This window comes from Zingiber officinale, chromosome 6B, assembly GCF_018446385.1.
Source record: "Zingiber officinale cultivar Zhangliang chromosome 6B, Zo_v1.1, whole genome shotgun sequence".
NCBI lineage: Eukaryota > Viridiplantae > Streptophyta > Magnoliopsida > Zingiberales > Zingiberaceae > Zingiber > Zingiber officinale.
The window spans coordinates 97697355-97720349 of NC_055996.1; the positions used below are offsets into that span (position 1 = coordinate 97697355).

Genomic DNA, 22995 nt, shown 5'->3' on the forward strand with positions numbered 1-22995 from the left:
TGGAGTGAAAGGATGGTAAGCCTTTACTTGGTGCTGCGTCGGCTGTTTCAGGTCTCCACTTGATCAAGCGATCAGCACTTCTGCCATCAATATGTTTGTTCTTCCAATGTGGAGCTATTGATTTGGTCGCTTCGCCTTCTAGAAGCGGAGAAAATGAATGTGATGCAAACAAGAAATTAATGGTCATTATGGATTTCAGTCTTATTATTTCTCCCACAAGTAGACTGTAGATTATGGAATCTCGGCGGTAGACGGCCACTCCGGCAAGTAGATGAAAGTGACCTTATCTCCGAGACTTTTTCTCATGCCTACGGTAAGAAATTCAACAGCCCCACTACATTCTGCTCATCAACTCAACATCATTGCCAAACTACACTAGACTTTCTGAGTTCTGGCCTTAATATTTCAATATCCTACATGACCAATCGCCCACCGGCAGAAGAAAGCAATATCTTTCAAGTCCTTGTCGAGAATTAGAAGATGACAATATGTCAAAGTCCAAGTAGGAGGTTGCCTGTTGCCCCCGGCGTGGCATACCGTTTGATAGATTAATCAAGTATTTATGATTTGATTCTCAATTATGACACATTGTAAAGTATTTTTTTTCAATGGGATAAAAAATATAGGATGTTTTGAATTTATCTTCGTGGCCCGCCGGTGGAAGCTTTCTAACTGGATATCTAGATTAAAATAAATAAATAAAAGATTGCTTGTGAAGATGAAGGTTATATACCGAACTGGCAAAATATCTCAGGAATTGTTGAAGTAATAATATCTTCAATTTTCACAAGAACGCACCTACTACGATGACGGTGAGAGGCTGTGAATCTTGATACCTAATTATATATATATATATAAAATCGAGACTCTTCAGCTGTGCTTCGTCTTGAGAAGAACATGAGCAGCACGCTGATGCACCGCCGCCGCCGCTACTTTTTCATGCTTTGCTGGCTCACGAGCCATGCCTTGTGTTCTACGGAAGCAGTAAAAGTGGTCTCCGAGGGGTGCTCACCGGCGGAGAGGGACGCCCTCTTGCTGCTGAAAGCTGGGATCCGCAACTCTTCCGCCCTCCTCTCTTCGTGGGCGGCCCAAGCAGACTGCTGCGCGTGGAGCGGCGTGGTGTGCCGCAACAGAACCGGCGACGTCCGTGTGGCGGAGCTCAACCTCCAGAACCCAAACGCAGAGCAAACCAACGAGTACGACACGGCTCTGAGTGGTGAGTTGCTGAACCCATCCCTGTCGTCCTTAACTGCTTTGCGAAGCTTGAATCTCAGTTACAACGACCTGGGCGGCGCTCCCATCCCGGCTTTCGTCGGCTCCCTCCGCCAACTGAGGGTCCTCGACCTGCGCTGGTGCAACTTCGCCGGAAACCTCCCTCCTCATCTCGGCAACCTGACAAACCTTCGCTACCTCGACCTGAAGTCGAATTCTTTTCTCCAGGACCGTCCCAGAGTCGACAGCAGCCTGGACTGGCTCAAGGGCCTTTCTTCTTTGACCTATCTCGACATGTCCGACGTGGACCTCAGCGCCGCCGCCTACAATTGGGTGTCGACGATCAACTCGCTGCCTGCCCTGCGACAACTCAAACTGTTCCTTTGCAACCTCGACGTCCCTCCTTCTCTCGACCTCGAACTCAACCTCACTTCTCTTACCACACTCGACCTCAGTCTCAACAGATTCCACTCCACTTTCCCGAACTGGCTGTGGAATCTCACCGGCCTCCTGTCTCTTCAGCTCGGTTATTCAGGGCTTCAAGGTCAACTGCCCCCTGAAATCGGCAACTTGATCAACCTCGTGAACCTTGACCTTTCTCTGAACTCGCTGCACGGCCCTCTACCTACCTCAATATGGAAACTGAAGAATCTAGCAAATCTCGACCTGAGCTTCAACTTTCTCGGAGATTCTTTGCCGGCGGGGATTATGAACCTATCGAGCTTATCGACACTGAACCTTGCTAATTGTTCGCTCACTGGTCCGATACCCACCGAGTTAGGCAATTTGACTACTCTAAAGTATCTCTACCTCGACCTTAATTCACTTTCCGGACGAGTACCGGTGGAGATCGGGAAGCTCCTCGATCTCGCTCAGCTAGACCTCTCTGCTAATTCCCTCCGAGGTAACATCTCTGAGTTCCACATCTCCAACCTGACCAAATTAAAGTGCCTGTTCCTGTTCGATAACCCCCTCCTAACCGTGTCGATAGACTACGACTGGATCCCTCCTTTTCAACTTCATGTCGTTGACTTTAGTTCATGTGTGTCGGGTGGTAGATTTCCCGGCTGGCTCCGTTGGCAACATTCCATCAAGAGTATCAATCTGTACAATACCGGCATCGAGGACACCCTGCCTGAATGGTTTTGGAACTCTTCTTCTTCCACTATTTTAGCCGTTGACTTCTCCCGCAACAAAATTAGTGGTGCTCTACCGACTTCCTTGGAGAGTTTGACCCAACTATATTACCTAAATCTCGCTTCGAATCTACTCGAAGGTCCAATTCCTCATTTTCCACCGAGCCTCTCTTTGTTAGACTTATCTTTTAATTTATTTTCAGGGCCACTGCCATCTACTTTATTCACACCGCATTTATCTTACTTGATCCTCTCGCATAACCATATTAATGGAAGAATTCCCTCTGATGTGTGTTATTGTATGCGGCTGGAGCGCTTCAACTTATCGAACAACCAAATATTCGGAGAAATTCCTGGATGTTGGCCGGAGGGCTCACTCCTCAGCTTCGTGCATTTGGGAAACAATATGCTCTCTGGTGAAATTCCTAGCTCGGTTGGCAATTTGACTCGACTCGAGTTCTTGCACTTGAATGATAATAATCTAAGTGGGCGTCTTCCATTCTCATTGCAAAAGTGCAGTCAGTTATTAGTTGTGGATCTCGGCGATAACAAATTCTCTGGAAATGTTCCTGTGTGGATCGGGCAAAGTTGGCTGCAATTGCGTGCTCTTCGATTACGCTCAAATATGTTTGATGGTGATATTGCTCCACAACTCGGGCAACTAAGGGATCTTCAAATTGTTGACCTCTCAAACAATACATTGTCGGGGCCGATACCGGATTCTTTTGGCAATTTCAGTGCATTGATTTCGACATCGGCAAGACCACTCCCTCCATTTTTCACAATGTTTGTCGGAAACGGAGATTATGAGGGAATTGAAAGCATGGCTTTGGTTACGAAAGGAGATCAACTTATATTTTCTACTATTCTTTATCTTGTGAAGACTATAGATCTTTCAAGCAATAATTTATCGGGTGAGATCCCTAAAGAATTAGGATATCTTGCTGGGCTTCATACTTTAAATTTATCGAGAAACTACTTTAGAGGCGAGATTCCAGATGACATTGGAAGAATGACTTCATTGGAGACTCTAGATTTGTCACTTAATCGTCTTTCTGGACGTATTCCTCAAGCTATGTCGGAATTGAATTATCTAAACCACTTAAACTTGTCATATAACAACTTGTCAGGAGAAATTCCCTTCGGAAATCAGCTTCAAACGTTAGATGATGCATCCATTTATATCAGCAATCCTTATCTTTGTGGAGTCTTAATAAACAAGAGTTGCTTCAATGGAAACAATATCAATGCGTCAAGTGAAGAATATGGAATGGCCTCTCAAATGCTATCGATCTACTTGAGCCATGCACTTGGATTTTTGATTGGATTGTGGAGTGTGTTTGTCCTTTTGCTATTCCAGAAAGATTGGAGAAACTCTTACTTTAAAATGATCGATAAAGGTTATGCGGCGACCAAGAGAAAAATGAGGAATTAGATGTTCTAAAAAAGTCGATAATCAATGTAGTAATAGTAAGAAGATATTTTTTTTTGACTTTAGAATTATGAACTTACATTGCAAGACATGTACTATGTCGAGCCATCTGCTCGAGATACTTTGCGATTGAAACAATGTTGAGGTTGTGATGCTAGTGTCAGCTATGCCCATTTTATATAAAACCATTTTTTATTGTTCCTTCCTTCCCTGCTGAAAGCCAACCGAACAATATCCGTTTTCCCTTTCGATCTTGAGATTTATAAACATCAATTCTCGCAAAGTTGTCATGAATAAACAAGCCAAGCCGAGTTTAAGTTTTGGAGTGTTTAAGTTTGTTGATAAGGTAATCGAGCTAAGTTAAATCTAAAATGAATCAAACTATTGAAATGATTATTCAAACTTGGTTTGATTTATTTTTTATGAGCTTGAGCATGATTCAAATTTAGCTGAAGTTTAGTTTATTTAGATGTTATCGAACTCCTAATTTAAGTTTTGGTGATTGAACTTGATAATTGAAGCTTATATGTTAATTTTAATAGTTTATTATTTATTCATGAATATTAACTAACTGAACAGATATGTGTTCAATTTTATTTTTTTAGTTTAATGAGTTGTTCATGAACATTAACGAGCTAAACACATATGTGTTCAAACTTGTTTAATTAGTTATTTAAGCTTATTTATTTAATTGATCTTGTATATATTGAATGAACATAAACAAATTCTTATCAAATTAAATATCATATTACAATTTATTTGTAACCATTTAATTTATTTATAGCTCTATTCGTAATTATGGTAACTACCTAGAGAAGCACACTGTCTCCAACAGCCATGGCTGAACATGGTGACATATCTTTTGCTACTGAGGAAGTGAAAACGTAACATTAGCTATAAGAGGATATCTTTTATTCTATTCTTTATTTCGCGAAGAATGGTCTCAATCCCTGATGCTCAGTTTACTTGTACGGACGAAAGTGTAAGGGAATGGAATCAGCTGTGGAAAAATATCCCTACGAGGAGAAGAGAAAATAAAATAATCTCATGGGGAGAGAAAGCGAAGAGAAAAGAATCCATGGGAAGGAAGGGAGGAAGACGACGAAATGGGAATTAAGAAAGGAGGAAGAAGGCGACATGGAAGAGAAACTCAGGAAGAAGGCCCGGCACGCCGTCGTGCTCGCAGGCAGCCTTTGCTCGTGAGGCATATGAAGAACAACGGAAGCCCCATGAGATTCATATTTTGTGCTGCCCGTTAGTTGCCAACCCATTCCCAATCCCCGCTGTGCCGCCTTTATTAGTACGTGCATTCTTTGATAAATTAGTATGTCGGTAAAGAGACAATATTTATAGGACATTTGATATGAATCTAAATTCTTGCAAGTTAATTCTTAGTTTTCGGAATTTTCCATTTGCTGCGGTGGTAGAAAGAAATAAGCAAGATGATCACGGCAGCAAACCGTCAGGGTTGTCACACCCCATCGATGCCTGCACTGCCGAACTTGGCTTTCCGTATTTCCCTAACTCTACCTCAACACTAGTGCCGCAGTCTACAACTACAAGTCTCACGGCGATCCCTGGAGTTTGGGCTTCATGTTGTTCTTGTTGGAACTAATAGATGAAAAAAAAAAATAGAACAGAGAATAATTCTTTCATTATTGATATTTACTAAAACCAATAGACTTATTTATACAAGTTGTCTAAACAATAATGGAAAGATTAAATATGACATACAAGTTATAAGCATAACAATAAATATAATATATTTGGAAGTATTATTTTTTACTATTTGATTCATATCGATTTTGATTATGATGCTGATCTTGATTGTAATCTCAAATATAATAAATCTCAATTAATTGAAATCAATTCGAGATTATTTTCTATTATCATTATTACCCCCGACAAACTCAATGAGAGTATCTGAACGTTGAGTTTGAGTGCTAACTTGGTGAAACGTTGTCTGGATAATGGCTTGGTAAATATATCAATAATTTGATCTTCAGTAGAGATGTAAGAAATTAAAAGTTGTAGAGTCGTCACACGCTCACGAACAAAATAAAAATTAATCTCTACATGCTTGGTACGAGCATGAAAAACAGGATTTACCGCAAGATAGGTTGCTCCAATATTATCACACTAGATTTTAAACGTAGTAGTTGGGGAAAAGTATAATTCAGAAAGAAGATATTGTAGCCAAATAATTTCTGACGCCGCATTAGCTATAACTTTATATTCAGTTTCAGAACTTGAGCGAGAGACTGTAAGTTGCTTTTTAGAAAGCTAGGAAATAAAATTTTACCCAAGAAATATGACATATCTACTAGTAGAACGTCTATCTTCGAGAGATCCAGCCCAATCTACATCACTGTAGGCAATCAACTCTCGTGAGAACTGACGATATAAAAGAAAACCATGTAGAATAGTGTCTTTGAGATATCAAAGAATTCTCTTAACACCTTCCCAATGATGTTCAATAGGAGCATACATAAATTGACAAGTACGATTCACAGCGAAAGCAATATCGGGTCGTATAATGGTAACATATTGTAGGGCAACAACAATACTTTGGCAGATCTGAGGGTTAGACATTGAAGAGGATGATGAAGGTGCAGTGAAACGACCTTCAATGATTGGTATGGAGATAGGAAGTGCATCATCTATTTTAGCTCGTTATAGAAATTTAGTAATATATTTGCTTTGAGAGAGAAGACAACCTTCAGAATGTGAGAGAAACTTTATGCTAAGGAAAAAACAAGCATTGCCAAGATCCTGAATATGAAACTCTTGATGAAGAAGATGGAGTAAAGTAGTTATGCCGTTTTGATCACTACTAGTTATTAATATATCATCCAGATAAATCAGAATAAATATTGAAAATTTCTTATTATATTTGTAGAATAAAGAAGAGTCAGTTTTTGAACAAGAAAATCCCTGAGTATGAAGCCAGGTAGATAGACGATGAAACCATGCACGAGGTGCTTGTCGAAGACCATATATAGATTTCTGAAGTTGATCCACATGTGTTGGAAGTTTCGGGTGGATGAATCTAGGTGATTGATCTATATAAACAATTTCTTCAAGGTGTTCATGAAGGAAAGCATTGGAAACATCTAATTGTCGTATTAGCCAATTGGAGCTAACAACTATAGATAGTAGTAATCTGATAATTGTAATTTTGATGACTGGACTAAAATTATCATTGAAGTCAATACCTGGTTGTTGATTAAAGCCTTTAGCAATAAGGCGAGCTTTGTAACGTTTAATAGATCCAAATGCACGATACTTAATTCGATAAATCCATTTGGAGCCCACAATATTTATAGATGGAGTACGAGGAACTAAACTCCAGGTTGCATTGCGAAGAAGAACATCAAATTTTGTAATCATCACTGCACACCAATTTAGATCTTTGACTACTTATTTAAAGTTAGAAGGTTTAATAAAATTTGAAAAAGCAATAAAAGCACGTGGAAGGGGATAACGAGTGGAAACTGGTTGACATCATGCATAAATTTCGCTTAGAGGAAGCATTCGCTGAGGAGTATCATCATCAGAGCTACTCGGAGATGAGTGGTTAGACGGATGAGAATCAGAATTGGAGAGTCGATCACCACTAGCCGCTGAGTCTACAGGAATATATGGAGATGGAGTAGGATTCAAGATACTATCCCTCCTTGTACTTTCAATATGTCCTGATGAATCAATATATGGGGATTCTAGTATAGTACTCTGTTATATTATATAGGTGCCTTGATTATCTAAAGGAGGATCTGAGGTAGCAACTACAAATGGAAAAAGAGATTCATCAAAAGCAACATGTCGAGAAATATATATCCGCCCGATAGAAATATGAAGGCAACGGTACCCATGATGCAAATTACTATAATCAAGGAAAACACATTGTAGAGAGCGAGGGTTTAACTTGTGTTTAGAGTAAGGTCGTAGCCAAAGATAACATGCGCAACCAAAAATATGAAAGAAAGAGTAATCTGGAAGACGATTATAAAGTCTTTCCAATTGATATTTACTTTCAAGTAGTGGATTAGGTAGACGATTAATAAGGTAGACTGCGGTTTGGACAGTATCATCCCAAAATTTAAGTAGAACTGAGGCATGATTAAGATGAGCTAAGGCAGTTTTAACCACACGACGATGTTTTCTCTCGGCAGATCTATTTTGTTCAAGAGTGTGGGGACAAGAGACTCGATGGAGGATACCGGAGGAAGTAAGATGACGATGAAGCGCTAGATACTCTTCACCCCAATCAGAATAAAAAGAGAGTATTTTATGATCAAAATAACGTTCAACATGCTTTTAAAAATGACAACAAAATATCGAAGAGATTAGATTTTCTTTTCATAGGAAAAATTTAAGTGAATTTGCTAAAGTTATCAATAAAAATAGCATAGTAAAGAAAACCCTAATTAGAAAAAATAGGAGCATGACCCTATATATTAGAGTGAATAATTTCCAAAGGAAAGCTAGAGTTACGAGTAAAGGATACAAAAGGCAGTTTATGAGATTTTACTTTCATACAAGCTTCACATAAATGAGATGATGACGCTAAAGAAATTGGTAAACCAAAATGATTAATAATGTTCTGAACAAGGCGCAGACGAATGACCAAGACGTGCATGCCAAGAGAATTTATCCGTGCATTCTCCAACAAAGGTTTTGAGAGAGGTGAGTTGAAGATGATAAAGACCATTTTATGGTCCCCTTAAAGTAGAATAGTTCCTGTCACAGGATCCTACACAAGACAATGATAAGGATGAAATTCAAAAAATACATTATTATCAAGAGCAAATTGACATACAGAAAGCAAATTTTTAGTGATAGAAGGAACATGAAGAGTGTTGCGCATGTGAAAAGTATAACCACATGAATGAAAGGATGTGTTTCTAATGTGAGTAATTTGTAAACCTAAGACATTGCCTATTTGTACCACGTCAGGTCCATGATAAGGCGAAACTTCTGTAAGAATATCATACTCTGGTGTAACATGATGAGTTGCTCCAGAATTCGGATATCATCTTGGGGTTTCAAGAACCAATGACGTTGCATTAGGAGGGATGGAGAGTGAGAATGCTCTAGAATGAGATGATTGAGTACTAGATTTCCAAGAAAAGGGAGGGGGTCGATTTAATGATGCAGGCCCTCCTCGAAAATTTGAATCATATCTTTTATAACAATTTTGAGCATAATGACCATAGTTGAAGCAAATCTGGCAGCGCCCTCGACCTCGGCCTCGACCTCGGCCTTTGAAACCTCCAATCTGATTTTGATGACCATGTTGGGGAGGAGACTGATTATGTTGATCAGATTGTGGAGCTTTGCTAATCATGTGCGTTGATAAAGACATAAAATTTGACATCCTTTGAGATTGTATTTGCAGAAGCCTTTCATGAGAGGATAGCATACCATGAAGAGTTTCGAGTGATATTTAATTTATGCGAGTTGTCACACTAGGAACAAAGCTATTATATTGAGGACCAAACTCGCAAGAACATGCATTAATAGTTCTGGATCAGAAACCGGATGTCCAATTGCAGCTAGATTGTTGGCAATGGTCTTGATTGATTGCATATAATCACTGATAGAGACATCTCCTCGTTGCAAAACTGTAATTGTAGACGAAGTTGGAGAACCCGTGCTTGAGAGCGGGATGCAAAAGAATTATCAAGAGCTTTTCAAACCTGACGAGAGATGTTGAGGCCAACGAGCATTGAAAGTATAGACTCAGTAATTGATGAGATTAACCAAGACAAGATTAATTGATCCCTTTTAAACCAAATAGCATAAGATGGATCATCTTTTTGAGTTGAGGATAAAGTACTATCAACATGATCAAGTAAATCATGAACATAAAGTAAAGGAAGAAATTGTAATTTCCAAAGTAAATAGTTATCCTGGTCAATCTTAACGGAAAAAGAACGAACTATATGAAAAGGGAAAAATATATTTTGTGATGGTATAGGGATCTCAATAAAATCGACAGAAGACATTTTTTTCCGATTTTTTCTATCTATGTTGTTTTTCTTTACTGCTCTATTTTTTGTTTTTTCCTATTTTTTTATTTTGTTTTCTAACAGAAAAATTGACAAGAAAAAAATAATAAAGAAAAAAATAAAATGAGCGAATAACAACTTTACCTTGCTACGATTGACGTTGTCGAAATTACTATCGTCAATGGAAAAGAGTTGTTGATAAAAGGAGAAGAAAAACTGCTGCTATCGAAGTTACCGTTGTCGAAGTTGCTGAGGTCGTCGTACTGTAGACGATATCAAATCTCGATGTAAAAACTCCTGTAGTTACTGTAACAAAAATTCAGAAAATTAGGAGAAAGAGAAGATGACTCTGGTACCATGTTGGAACTAATAGATGAAGAAAAGAAATAGAATAAAGAATAATTCTTTCATTAATATTTACTAAAGCCAATAGACTTATTTATACAAGTTATTTAAATAATAATGGAAAGATTAAATATGACATACAATTTATAAACATAACAATAAATATAATAGATTTGTAATTATTATTTTTTACTATTTGATTCGTATCGATCTTGATTGTGATGCTGATCTTATTGTGATATCAAATATAATAAATCTATTAAAATCAATTCGAGATTATTTTTCATTATCGTCATTAATTCTCCTACTATGACCTTTTGGCTCTCTTCTACTGCCTCGGAAGGTTCGAGCGGGCGGCGTCGAGGGAGGGCACGATGGAGCAAAAGTGTAAGCTGAAGGCGGTGATCTAGGCGATGGCGACACTGCTCATGGTGGGGGTTCAACTTCAGGGTGTCAATGGCGCTACCGCTAGCTCTGGGGGCTTCATTTGGGTGATGGTTGCCAGTGTGACGGTGGGTGGATTTTGCGGTCTCTTCTTGTTCTATCGACGCCATAATGAGAAGTAGTGATTACTATCGTGCTAGTTGATTTGGAGCATATCTCTTTTATGCTTAGTTTACTCGTGAGTGCCCGTGAGGGGATGCTCTACTCCCACTCACGAGCGGCCATGTGGGGACAATTGCTGCTCGTGCTCGTCGTTGCATAGGGTCGTCCGTGTTGACGTTTCACAAGGTTGAGTACAGGATGTTAGAGACACCGCAACAAGAGAAGAAAGACATTCCGCCCTATTCGTCTATTATTTTATAATAAATAAACTAGGGAAAGGATAAATAATTCATCCTTCCTTGTAAGATAAGGGGCGGAAAATTTATGCGCGGAAAATTTGTCTCAATTTTCAAATTCATCCTTTCACGTAATCAGACCATAAAGCATTAAGATATTTCGCTAGACTTCCAAATAGTATTGGCAAACTAACTCTTTAATAATATATTAGGGATTATTCTTAGTGATTAGATCTCCATAGTTCTTGGTCAAATTACGGTAAAACGTTTGAATTTACTTAACAACATTATTAGGAGGAATTTAATCTCCTTGTTTTACCTTAAATAGAAAATAATTTTAATATCCAATATAATATGTGAGGACCCCTCGCGACCATTCGACGTCTCCTTTCCCAGTTGTTTCCTTCCTTCACTCTTCATCCAACAACCCAAATCTTCTCACGACGTTCAAAGAGAAGATTTGTATAATTCAACGAGAAGAATAAAACAACAGCCATTTAAATCATGGGCGGCCTTGGAGACAAATTTATAATCTGTACCCTATGTTTATATACCCATTTTGTTGGACCGTACATCTTATATCGTTATCCAGCTGTAGCGTGGTATCTGTGTCGTGTACATCTAGATGAAGAGCGCCTTCGATCCCGCGCTTTCACCTCCATATCTTTGTGGAGCCCACGCGCAGCGCGCCGCTGATTCGTCTTTGACCATATCTCTTCTCCATCCGCTCACTGGATCCGTCAGATGACTCGTGCATAAAATCTCGATCGTTGATCTTAAGGTCCCGCCGTGTTTCCTTGTTCCACCGCTTTGCGGGGCGGTGGTCTCGCCTCCACTCCGTTCCAATTTATTGGTCCCTCATAATCAGCTCTTCCTGATGGACACGATACAAGTAAACAGCCAATGATAAATCAAACACGTCTGCTGTGTGGCCCGCACACGTGGTATTGAAATCAGCCATTCTGTTTTATTAAAGATATTGGATCACACGCACAATTGTCTATATTTCTTCTCCAGGGCGCGCCTCTCGTTCCCCGCGTTCTTCTTCCCGCCTCCCGTCGAACCATCCGAGAGAGTTGATCCAAAACGCCGGTCGTTTGCTCTTCGACGGTCGACATGGCAATCCGTCTGCGCCGCTTCCCGCACGCCGACCTCCCCCTCGCCGCCGCGGCGCCTCCTCCCTCTGCCTCGACGCCCTCCTCCCAGGACGAGCTGAAGCGCGTCGCCGCCCACCGAGCCGTGGAGCTCGTGCAATCCGGCATGGTCCTCGGTCTGGGCACCGGTTCCACCGCCGCCCACGCCATCGACCGCGTCGGCGACCTCCTCCGCTGCGGGGCCCTCCGCGGCGTCGTCGGCGTCCCCACCTCCGAGTGGGCCGCCGCTCGCGCCGCAACCGCCGGCATTCCCCTCACGGACCTCAACGCCCACCCCGTGGTCGACCTTTCCATCGACGGCGCCGACGAGGTCGACCCTGCCCTCAACCTCGTCAAGGGACGAGGCGGATCGCTCCTCCGCGAGAAGATGGTGGAGGCAGCCAGCCGCCGCTTCGTCGTCATCGTCGACGAATCCAAGCTCGTCCCCCGGCTCGGCGCCAGCCGCCTCGCCGTCCCCGTCGAGGTCATCCCCTTCGGCTGGGCCCTAACTCTCCGCCGCCTCCAGAATGTCTTCGACGCCGTCCCCGGGTTCAACCTCAAGCTCAGGGCCGCCTCCACGGACGCCAAAGCCAGCGCCTTTGCTGAGAAAGGGGCCGAATTCGAGCCATTCGTGACCGACAACAAGAACTACATTGTCGATTTGTTCTTCGAGGACGGAATCCATGGCGATCTCAGTCGTATCAGCGATGATATTCTGAGGATTACTGGTGTGGTGGAGCATGGGATGTTCCTGGGATTGGCGTCGTCGGTGATCATCGCCCGGAAGGATGGGGCGACGGTGGTGGTGAACAAGGAGACATGAATTCGTTTGCTCTTTGGGATCAAAATTCCTTCTTTTTTTTTTAAATTCCAAAAAAAAAAAACCAAGGCTAATTGTTGCAGGAATTTAGTTGCTATCGCCACGAAGCTTGTTTAGGGTTCTAAATCTAGTCCTTGGGCTTCATGTTGCTGGAATTGATAGGAGGATGTTTTCACAGGAATTATATTTTTATTAATTAAATTTCTTTATTTAATTTTTTTTTGTTTATCTAAGTATTAGGGTCTTGCATGCAATTAATATTGGCGATGATGACCTTTCTCTAAAGAGGGGTAGTGACATTTTAAAGTTACTCTTTCATCTCAAAATTAATAATATAGATGAAACTTATAATTAAATTTTCTAAACATTGAAGGTGTCCTAGGTCTTTGATTCATTAGATGCACCAAACTACCCGGACTTGTTTTTTAGCTAGTTCTCTAAGCTTGCTTCATACCCTTTTTATCATCTTTGTCTTTCAGTTATTCATCTTGTACCAAGTCTCCTTGGAGTTCACCTTATCAGGCTCTAGTCCATGAGATGCACTAAGCTCTCTAATTTTATCCTATGCCATTTGATCCTCTTTGCCTTTTGAGTTTATCTCGTCCTAGGCCTTAGAATCATCAAACCCACAATCAATCTCACAATGACATCCACAACACGCTCAATGCTCTTCGCCCTAGCTATAATGTCCTCCAAGCTCCGCCAAAGGTCGAACATTCATTCAAAACCTTCTAGTAATTCAGCACAAACTAGCTTTGTCAAGTTAACCAGCTCTATGAGCTCTGCTCCATGTGCACTATATCCAGTCCTTGTACATTTAATGTACACATCAAAAATACAAGTCAAATTTAATTTAAACTCTTTGTCAAACCTATCTATCAAAAGATCTTGGTTGAACCTAACCATTTGGAAGCATCACTTCCCCAATTGTTTATTCCTCCTACACATAAATGTTGGTTATTATTGGAACAAAAGATGATATCGTTCATCCCAATCAGTCGAGTATCACCAAAGTACTGGTTATTATTACGTATGAGATGCATGATCATATTTGTTGTTTTTTGATACTTTATGCTTGTTTATTATTAGTTAGTTATTAGCTTATTTCTATCTATGCTAGTATCTTATTTCTTCCAGATCTATGATTATCATTTTGAAGATGGTCATCTTGTTTTCGATATACTTTATTTTTTATTACTTATCATTTGGCTGTTGTTGGAAATTGTCAATGATGCCTGGATAATTAAGATCAATTAGCTTGTCAATAAATCGACGGCTCGAACTGGTAAAGTTCGGTGTATGTGAATCTAATTCCTTATTCTATTAATTTTATATACTATTGATTTATGTTGATTAATCTCCTACCTGAATGAAATTATGAATAAGTTTTAAATCTCAAATACGACTAACTTGTGACTTTGAACCATCGGGTTCATTGTCATGTCCATTTTTGCCATGGAAAATATTTGAAGATTTATAAGTGCTTATAATTTTGAAAGACTCACTTAACACTAAAATAGGTGCACTTACAAGTATTTTATAATATCCTATTATATGCTCCATAATATAATATAAAAATCATTAAGAACGCTTACTCCCTTTGTACCCATTTTGCTCCCTCTATACTCACTCCAAGCCAAGTTATTCAAAGTTGGCCAGGGAGCCAGTACAACGACGAAAGATTACTGTCACATAATGGATCCAAGGGAACCAGCCAACCGGCTTCCATGCATTGAAAATTCTCAAGTTTTGTTAGAGAAAGAAATTGTTTATAGCTTGGGACAATCTCAATCTGATTTGAGCATGTTGACATTTTTGTAAATCAAACTAAAATCAAGTCTTCAAGTTGGCATTTTTGTTAATAATTTTGATCCCAAGTAGTATGTTGGAAAGAATAAATTTTCTTTTAATTTTTCTCTAAGCTCACACATATTTAAAGTTCCAACAGTGTCATTACAATGTGCCAACTGTGGACATGGATGAAAAGAACACCTTAAATATGTTCCAACACTGCCATTACAATGTGTTCAGCTTAGTCACTAGTCCATTCTTATACAACCTTTATACTAATTGTATACTCAAGTTTAATATTACATCATTGAGAATTAATAAACAAGTTTATTCCTATTTCATAAACCATAAAAATATAAATTGACTGGAAAGAACTGGTTGCTCCTCATGGCTATTCTTGCGTCACTGACTGTGAAAGCCCTCGTGGCTGTTCTCATTCTCACTAACTGTGAAAGCTCGCCTTTCATCAGCATTTGCAGTGATAACTGGCATCCAAACATCAGCGGTGCTGCTAAGGAGAGACTGGACCTGAGGATCTGCAGCCATAGCTGAAGATATCATCTGGTCGACTTCATCAAGTTTTGCGGAGAGCTTGTCCAACTCCGCAGCTATTTGGAGCTAGAGGCAATTAACATAGAAGATCCAGTGACAAATGTATTCAGGAAAGATGAACAGAACTTAGTGAATTTTTAGATACCTCATCAAGGTTAGTAGATGGTTTAGGAGGGACCTTGGTGACTTCAATACCAAGCGCTTCAATTTTGGCTCGGAGTTCAACTTCTTCTTGGTTGCTTAAGGATTCCACCTGCACATGTTTCCTTTAATCAACAAGCATGGAAGAGCAAAAAATAAAAAAAAAGCTTCGCGGCCTAAAAACATCATGTTATGCGCCCTAGACTATGATTTCACGAAATCTAAGACATGAGTTGTCATAGGTTTACATTCAAGTTATTCCAGAATATCCATGTAATGGAGTACCAATATTTAGAACTACCACATGCCTACCAAAAGGTCAACAGCAACCATAACTTTGGGAAAATAATTTGGAAAATGATAAACAGCTATAACAAGAAGCCATAAATCCCCACTGTTTCGAATGGACCTTATCCTACCACTGGACTTTATATCATGTTGCATTGTTAGCAATACTCTAGTGTATTGATTCACTCTCATGTATACTTTTGTTGCTATCTTGACTTCTCACAACTTCAACTCTAACATTGACAAAAATCGAAATACATAATTAGAAATTGAATCAAAAGTTCTCTTTTGACTTGGGCAACCATAATTACTTATTAACACAATTAATTGAACTGGAAAAGAAGATAGAGGAAACTCAAATTGATTGATTACTCAAAACAAAACCTTAAACTATTAGGAAAGCGCTCAACCTATTCTTCATAAATTCTTATCACTGCTCCTCACATGTGGATGGGCATACTCAACTAGATTCACTCAAGCCCAAGACATGGATTAACTCAATGGGTATATATAGTTTCTTTTATCATTAGCATCAGAAATATTCTTAAGAAAACCCACCTACTTATCAAGTTAAAAACAGACAATCACTTACTCTAAAAGGCTTACTGAACTATTAAAAAGGGATCCATATTGAATAAATAGCCATACCAATTCCTCTTGACGAACATAAATATAATAAGCTGTTTGAAGATCCATGAAGCAACTAAAAGGAACTAACGCAACCCATAATTTTAAGAATGGCCAGTAGAACAATAAAATGAATAAGATAGAAGTAGGATAAAACATAACGCAAATAGGGAAGGGTTAGATGGTGTTTGAATTTTAACTTCCATGAAACATAGTTTTTCATTCTAATTCCAGTATGTAAATACGATATTACCATGTTTTCATTCAAATTCCAATATTGTAATGCAAATTAGGGATAAATACCCAAAACTATACAACAAGAAGACAATTGATTAATGTTGCTTGGAAAATACATTACTGAATTTTCCTTTTAGAGAAACAAGTATGAAATAATTAGAATAAATATGAAAACATAAAGTGTGATCGGTGATGCTGTCTAGCTTTTCAGAATATGGAATAACTTGTTTATAGTTAAAATTACTTCTATTAAATATCCATCCGTCCAATATATGTAGACATCCTAGTTTCTCTAACAGGTTTAATGGTATTTCCTATTGATATTTTTATTTTTAATCAGAAAGTGTCGGTGTCTATGTACTTTTGAAAAAATTTGAACATAATTCAGAGAAAGAATGGGAATCAAAAAAATTGAGTAGCTAAACTTTAGCCATCACTCATTTTTAATTCAACGGAGTCCTTAGGTACAAATAGCTATCTGTTTTGAGGTAGAAGAAGAAGAGAAGAAAATAGCAAGACAAAGTGAGCACTGAACTATAGAGATGTAACCCCTGTTCACTTTTGAAGACAAATGGAAGAAAAGAAAAAAGTGAGATTAGAAAGCCTCGTTTAGTTGGGAAGAAATGGCACGAGACAAATCATTTTCTTTTTCCCAAAAATGGTAAACATTGTAGGAAAGGAGCACGTTAGCTGACAAGTCGACATCCACGATCAGTGTTTGCTGGGCGGTCAATCATTTTCGTTTTGTACCTGCTTGGTACCCAGGGAGAATAAGAGAAATTCATCTCTTTCCGCCCTTCTTTTTTGCCTCTTTCTATCAATTTCTATCATCCCTATTTAATTTCCCTTCAAAGTTAACTCAATTATTTTTGCTATCCTCTATTCTACCCAGCAAACAAGGCTTACATGTATGGAAAACCTCCCATTCCCTTTTTGCACAAATATAGAAGCACCAGGCTAGTTGCAGCTACAGACACACAGAGGGTACCTAATCCGAGTATTAAAGAGATGAAACAGAGGTCCTAAAATCTCAACCACAATTCAGACTTCAGAATTTTTACAGTAAAAGTATAATCGGATAGAAAAACATATTCAAAAGACCTTGGCCCATTTTCCATTAAAATGTGGCAGAGGAAAAGAAAAGGAGGTCTCTTCATTCTTGCTACATGGTGAATGTGAATTGTTGGATTGAGATACTATGAAAGAAGAAATTAATTACTTGGGTGAGCCTGCATAAAGCAATAGCTTAATAGAAGCTTTTTGCCTTCAAGGAGCAATTGGATTGGCGAATCTTCTTGTGCTGAGCAAATATCATTCAATATCAATAAACATGTACGTCTCTTTTACAAAATGTATGCCACAGCTCCATCTTCCTTTAATCCTGGTAGTCTGATAGTATCAGATGATTAGAAACCCAAACCCATAGATCAACCAATAGATGAGCAGGGACTAGGTGAGACTCAAGGGTGGCACAGGCTGATGTTACAGATCCTCAATGCTCTGTTGATACGCAAATTAAACATGTCTTCAAAAGAATTGGCATGCTTCTTCAATTTATGATATACCCGATTACCATATTCACATCAGAAAATAGAATCCATGTCATAAATAGATGCTCTAAACAGGCAGTACAGATTTCCTAATCACAATCCACCAAATGAGTCAAGGTAATTTTGGCTGGCAAGGACACCGGGCAGTGCAGAACAACAATACCCAGCACCCAGAAACCCAAATTTAAGGTTTTTTGGTGATTTTGATTGCACAACAAGAAGCTGCGAGTTTCTCACCTTGGGAGCATTCTGGTCCTTAGACGATGCCCTGGATGCTTTTGCGACTACGGAATACCGTAAAGCTTGTAGATATGAGGGTCTTCAATGTAAACTTAGGTTTCCATGGAGCATTAAGAAAAGAGATTCCAATATCTTCTCTGTTGGTGTTGACGGAGAAACCTAGGTGAAAGTTAGGGGTCTCGTGTAGAATCCGTGGGCAATGAGTTGTTTGGTTTTCGATTGACTTTTTCATCCTCATCACAACAACTAGGTCAGAAATGCTAAACATTAGTTGGGAAATTTTCTAACAGAACAAGAAGTTGACCCATGAAAACTCAGTATCGCCCAAAAGACCAAACAAAATATATATTTTTTGTTACGGACAATAATCTCACATTCAAGCAGGACATGATGCCAATTGTCTGCGAAGAGGCAACGATTTAAACCCTAAATGATCGATCAGGCATATGAACGAACCAAGAACTAAATCATACATCAGTACACGAATTAGTCATTCCAATAAAAATCTATGGTCCTAAAAAGGCATTAGACCATGAAAGTTAAAATCTTGAAAACCAATAAACAAAAAAACACTAATCCAAAGATTGGATCAGATGGTTTTCTGACAAAGAAAAGAAATTCGACGAGCAGAGAGAGAGAGAGAGACCTGTTCGAGGAGGGTAGAGAGAAGCTGGAACAGCTGGGTGTCGGGTTTTCCCTCTTCCGCCATCATCTTCCTAACCTTCCTCTTCGCAATCTTTCTCCCTGCGAGTTGCCGTTTACTCTTTATAGCTCGGGCGTTGGAACGGCGAAGACCGGTTTGACATCGGCGGTTCGGTTCGGAAGCCCGAGGGATGCAATTAAGCAATTTCCGTTTTTTTCCCTTTAACAAACGATATATTAATAGAGCGAAGCGTTTTTTAGATAAGTAAATATTTTAAATCACCCACTAATTATTATAAAATATCTAATGTTCAATTGATAGTTTTAATAAAGTAAACAAATTTAAAATACTAGCTATTCAATTGAAGTCAAGCTAAATAAATTAAAATAAAATTTTAATGAATCTAAAAGGGTCTAAGTGCAATTAGACCCTTTATTTTTTTAATTAATTTATTTAATAATAATAATAATAATAATGGTTCTAATAAAAAAAACCTTTAAGTTTTTAGAGGTAAAAAATCAACGGCATGTGCTGCTTCTAGTGGCGCCACGAGCCGTCAATGCTTGCGTGGTGACTGGAGCCCTACGACAGTGGCATCACGCATCCTTCTATGGGATTCAGAAATTAGAAAATAGAGATTAAATATTTCTCATCAATATTTCATCAAATATTTTAAATCTCATAAATAAAATATTTATATAACTCATCTATTAAATGCCTTACTTATTAAATATTCTAACATTAAATATTTTTAAAAAAAAAAATAAGAGAGAAATCAACAGACATACTCTATGTGAGTATGTTTGATGATTTCAAATTTCCTATATCCTTCCAATGGAGGATATTTAAGATTAGAAATATTTTAAAAAATAAATATCCTCTCTAAATATTTTTTATTATGGATGCTCTTATAGTTAGGAGAACTAAATGCCCATTTTAAAATAATTCAAATTATATTTTTAAATAAATAAAAAATTAATAATTTATTAATTATTGTATTAAATAAGTTTTATTACTATGGCGACTTACTCTTCTCATTTTGGCATTCGATCAAAGATGAAAAACAAAATGAATCAAAACACCAAGGTAAATTAAACAGGACAATTAGTTTACTTGCTAAGAAAAAAAAATAACAAAATAAGTAGGAGAACGATAGCAAAAGAGAATGAAAATCTTAATCTCTATTTCTGATGATGTCACCTAGCTACGACCATGAGAAAAGGAGCCGCTGTTCCCATGGCGTAGCACAGTTTGAGGCGTATGATTTCGTAGTCGAAAGGTCCAGGGTTCAATCCTCGGGGTGTCATTGTCTGGGGTTAACATCTCGGCTATGCGCTTTCAGCTATGTACCTGTATTTACCTAAGGTTTAGAGTTATTGTTATTGGTCCGCTGAAAAATAATAAAAAGATAAGAAAGGAGGATAGTTGTCCTTGAGAAGAGGAAGAAGAAAAGAAAGTTGTTGTTGGAAAAGGGAAAAATAATTATACGATGGTTGGAAAGAAAAAAAAATAGAAAGAAAGAACGAGAAGATCAAAAGAATCGGCACGTAGGCTTGCACGTAAGGCAATAGGAGCGAGCTTGTATAGTAGAAGAGAATAAAAAGTAAAAGATACAATAGAATAAGTTTTTTAAAAAAATTACTAACTCATTTTAAATCGATTTAATTTAATTAAATTTGATTCAGTCTTTGATCAAATCAAATTTGAATTAATCTCAATTTAAATCAACATAGTCTTTACATTAATCCGATGAATTTTATTCAAGCTCAATCTAATTTTAATTTAACATCTTCACTAGTAACATCAAAATTACTTTCAAATATCTCAATCTTTCTAACAAAATTACCGTTTTAATTAATTAAATTGGACCACATTAAATATTAATTTATACATGGGTGCCCGCAATGAAATGTCAGCTACTATTTTGACATTAGCTTTGATCTTCTTGTAGATTAACAACGATTAATTTAATAAAATTTAGTAAATATGGGCTAGGCTATAGCCTAGGACAAGCCATATGTAGCTCCGTCTCTAGGTGTGGCGAGACACATGAGGGACTGTGCAACCAAGGCATAAAGTTTTAATTAAACTTATATAATTCTCAGGTGTACTACATACATACGATAATCGTATGATATTTTTATGTAAATATAGTCAGGAGCTAATTTTTAGAAATTAACGATATGGAGTTTACTCTACTATATAATTGACGCATGTATATCTACATATATCTCCGTCCATATTTATGAGATCGGCATTAAGAAAATTATTAATAATCTATATTTAATTAAACTTATGTAATTTTAATTAACTTTTTACTATATTAATTAAATTTTAATAGAACTATTCTATTAATTTAATACAAGAATGTTAGCCTACATACCTAATGATACACACATTGCTAGCATCATGTGCATTTTTTTTTATAACTTAGGATTTAGAATTTAAGATTTATGATTTAGGATTTAATGATTGATTTACATTATTAAAGCTATAGAAATAGAACAAATTAAAAATACAGATGGTACTCACAAGACGTGCACCATTGGAGGTGTAAAATAACAATCCTCTGACTTTTATTTATATATATATATATATATATGGGTATTTCTATCTCATATTTTTTTTATAAAAAATTTATAATTTGAATATTTAAATATTTTTACTTTTAATTAATATATTTTATATTTCAAAAATATTGAAATCATATTCGCACGATCAATGATAAGAACTAACCTACCCGGATTGATCTACCTTTCTAATAGAAAATACAAACCTTTGGAAAACCCCCGGGCTGAATTCACGTGTTTAATAAATTTCCTTATTCTATCTCTTATAATTTTCATCTCTGCTCCTTTTCAAAGTCGTTGACCCCGGGTTACAACCCGGGTAACTCTACATATGGCTCTGTCTTTGAGCACGATAGGATACGATATTAAAATTATATTGGTCTGACTATAGATTGAAACTTCAATACGGGCCCAGATTTAAAATAATAATGATCACTTTTTAAGAGACAACCTAGAATTGATGATGATCCGAAGAACAAAAATAGCATACTCGTAGAAAACATATGAGCTCAATAAAATGCCGAAGGAATAGGAAATACAAGATTTCAAATTTGGTATAATCGAAAAAGTTATTCATAAAATATCATGTGCTATGATGCTAGATAGGATTATAGTGGTAAAAGATGAATATGTTCATCCTCAACGTCTCCGTCAATCTGTCCGAGAGTCAACACGGAGGAGCTAGATATGATTATAAGATGATGTGGGTTGGAGATAGAAATATAGTACTAAAATTGATAGCACGAGGAGTTGTTAAATGTTATATATGTTATTCTCTAAAATAAGATTGGGATTGAATGTTGTTGACATATGCTTAATTATGTTATAAGAATCCTTTATGGTATATGATACGAGATGTTACATGTGGACCTAGGTATGATGGGATGATCAAAATTAAGGTGACGCGATAATCAAAGTCAAGGAGAGATGGCAGCCAATGTGCCACTCTCAATATGACTTTGCTCTTCACCCAGCGCTAAGACCTTCGTAATGAAGATGACCGGCCTAGGAGCCGGTCGAAACCTGACACCCCATTCTTGTATTGAAGCATCTATCATATATCCGAACAGTCTATATCTGACAGAGTTTAAGGGACATCTAACTCATCACATATCCGATCCATCATAAGTCCGGTCGGAATAAGAGGTTCCAGCTTCCCAGTCAGCACAAGCCTTTCAATATAAGGACCGGTTGACCGCACTACCGGTCGACCTTATGGGTTTTCTCACATGTTAATCCTCCTTCATATAGTCACTCGGTAACAACTCTGGTCAGATTTATACAACTCAGCATACCCGTCTCTTACACATACAGAAAAAGTAGTTTCCCTTCTAAACTCAGCTGGATTTTTCAGATCTTAGGTTCCCGCTTCAAAGGAAAATCTTCCCTCATATGGACGATCGGCTTAAAGTACTAATTGAAGCTTCAAGGACTCGTTTCCCCATTCCTTAAGAGGCAAGTATCTCGATATGCAACTGGTCGGCT

At 38.0% G+C, this 22995-nt stretch overlaps 3 protein-coding genes across 3 annotated transcripts; 2 read left to right on the forward strand and 1 right to left on the reverse strand.

Annotated features, from left to right (window-relative positions):
- Nucleotides 1-798: 798 nt before the first annotated feature.
- LOC121988362 (receptor-like protein EIX2) lies at nucleotides 799-3789 on the forward strand. Its single transcript, XM_042541731.1, has one exon. The coding sequence runs from the start codon at nucleotides 898-900 to the stop codon at nucleotides 3781-3783; it is 2886 nt and encodes a 961-aa protein (XP_042397665.1). The 5' UTR covers nucleotides 799-897; the 3' UTR covers nucleotides 3784-3789.
- An 8150-nt stretch (nucleotides 3790-11939) lies between these two features.
- On the forward strand, nucleotides 11940-13085 carry LOC121988363 (probable ribose-5-phosphate isomerase 2). The gene has a single exon (XM_042541733.1). It carries the CDS (start codon nucleotides 12035-12037, stop codon nucleotides 12872-12874), a length of 840 nt encoding a protein of 279 aa, XP_042397667.1. The 5' UTR covers nucleotides 11940-12034; the 3' UTR covers nucleotides 12875-13085.
- A 1762-nt stretch (nucleotides 13086-14847) lies between these two features.
- Nucleotides 14848-19120, reverse strand: LOC121988364. The gene is made up of 3 exons (XM_042541734.1): nucleotides 18944-19120; nucleotides 15360-15467; nucleotides 14848-15280 (listed from the first exon to the last, which is right to left on the reverse strand). The coding sequence occupies exons 1-3, from the start codon at nucleotides 19007-19009 to the stop codon at nucleotides 15065-15067; spliced, it is 390 nt and encodes a 129-aa protein (XP_042397668.1). The 5' UTR covers nucleotides 19010-19120; the 3' UTR covers nucleotides 14848-15064.
- Between the last annotated feature and the right edge of the window lie 3875 nt (nucleotides 19121-22995).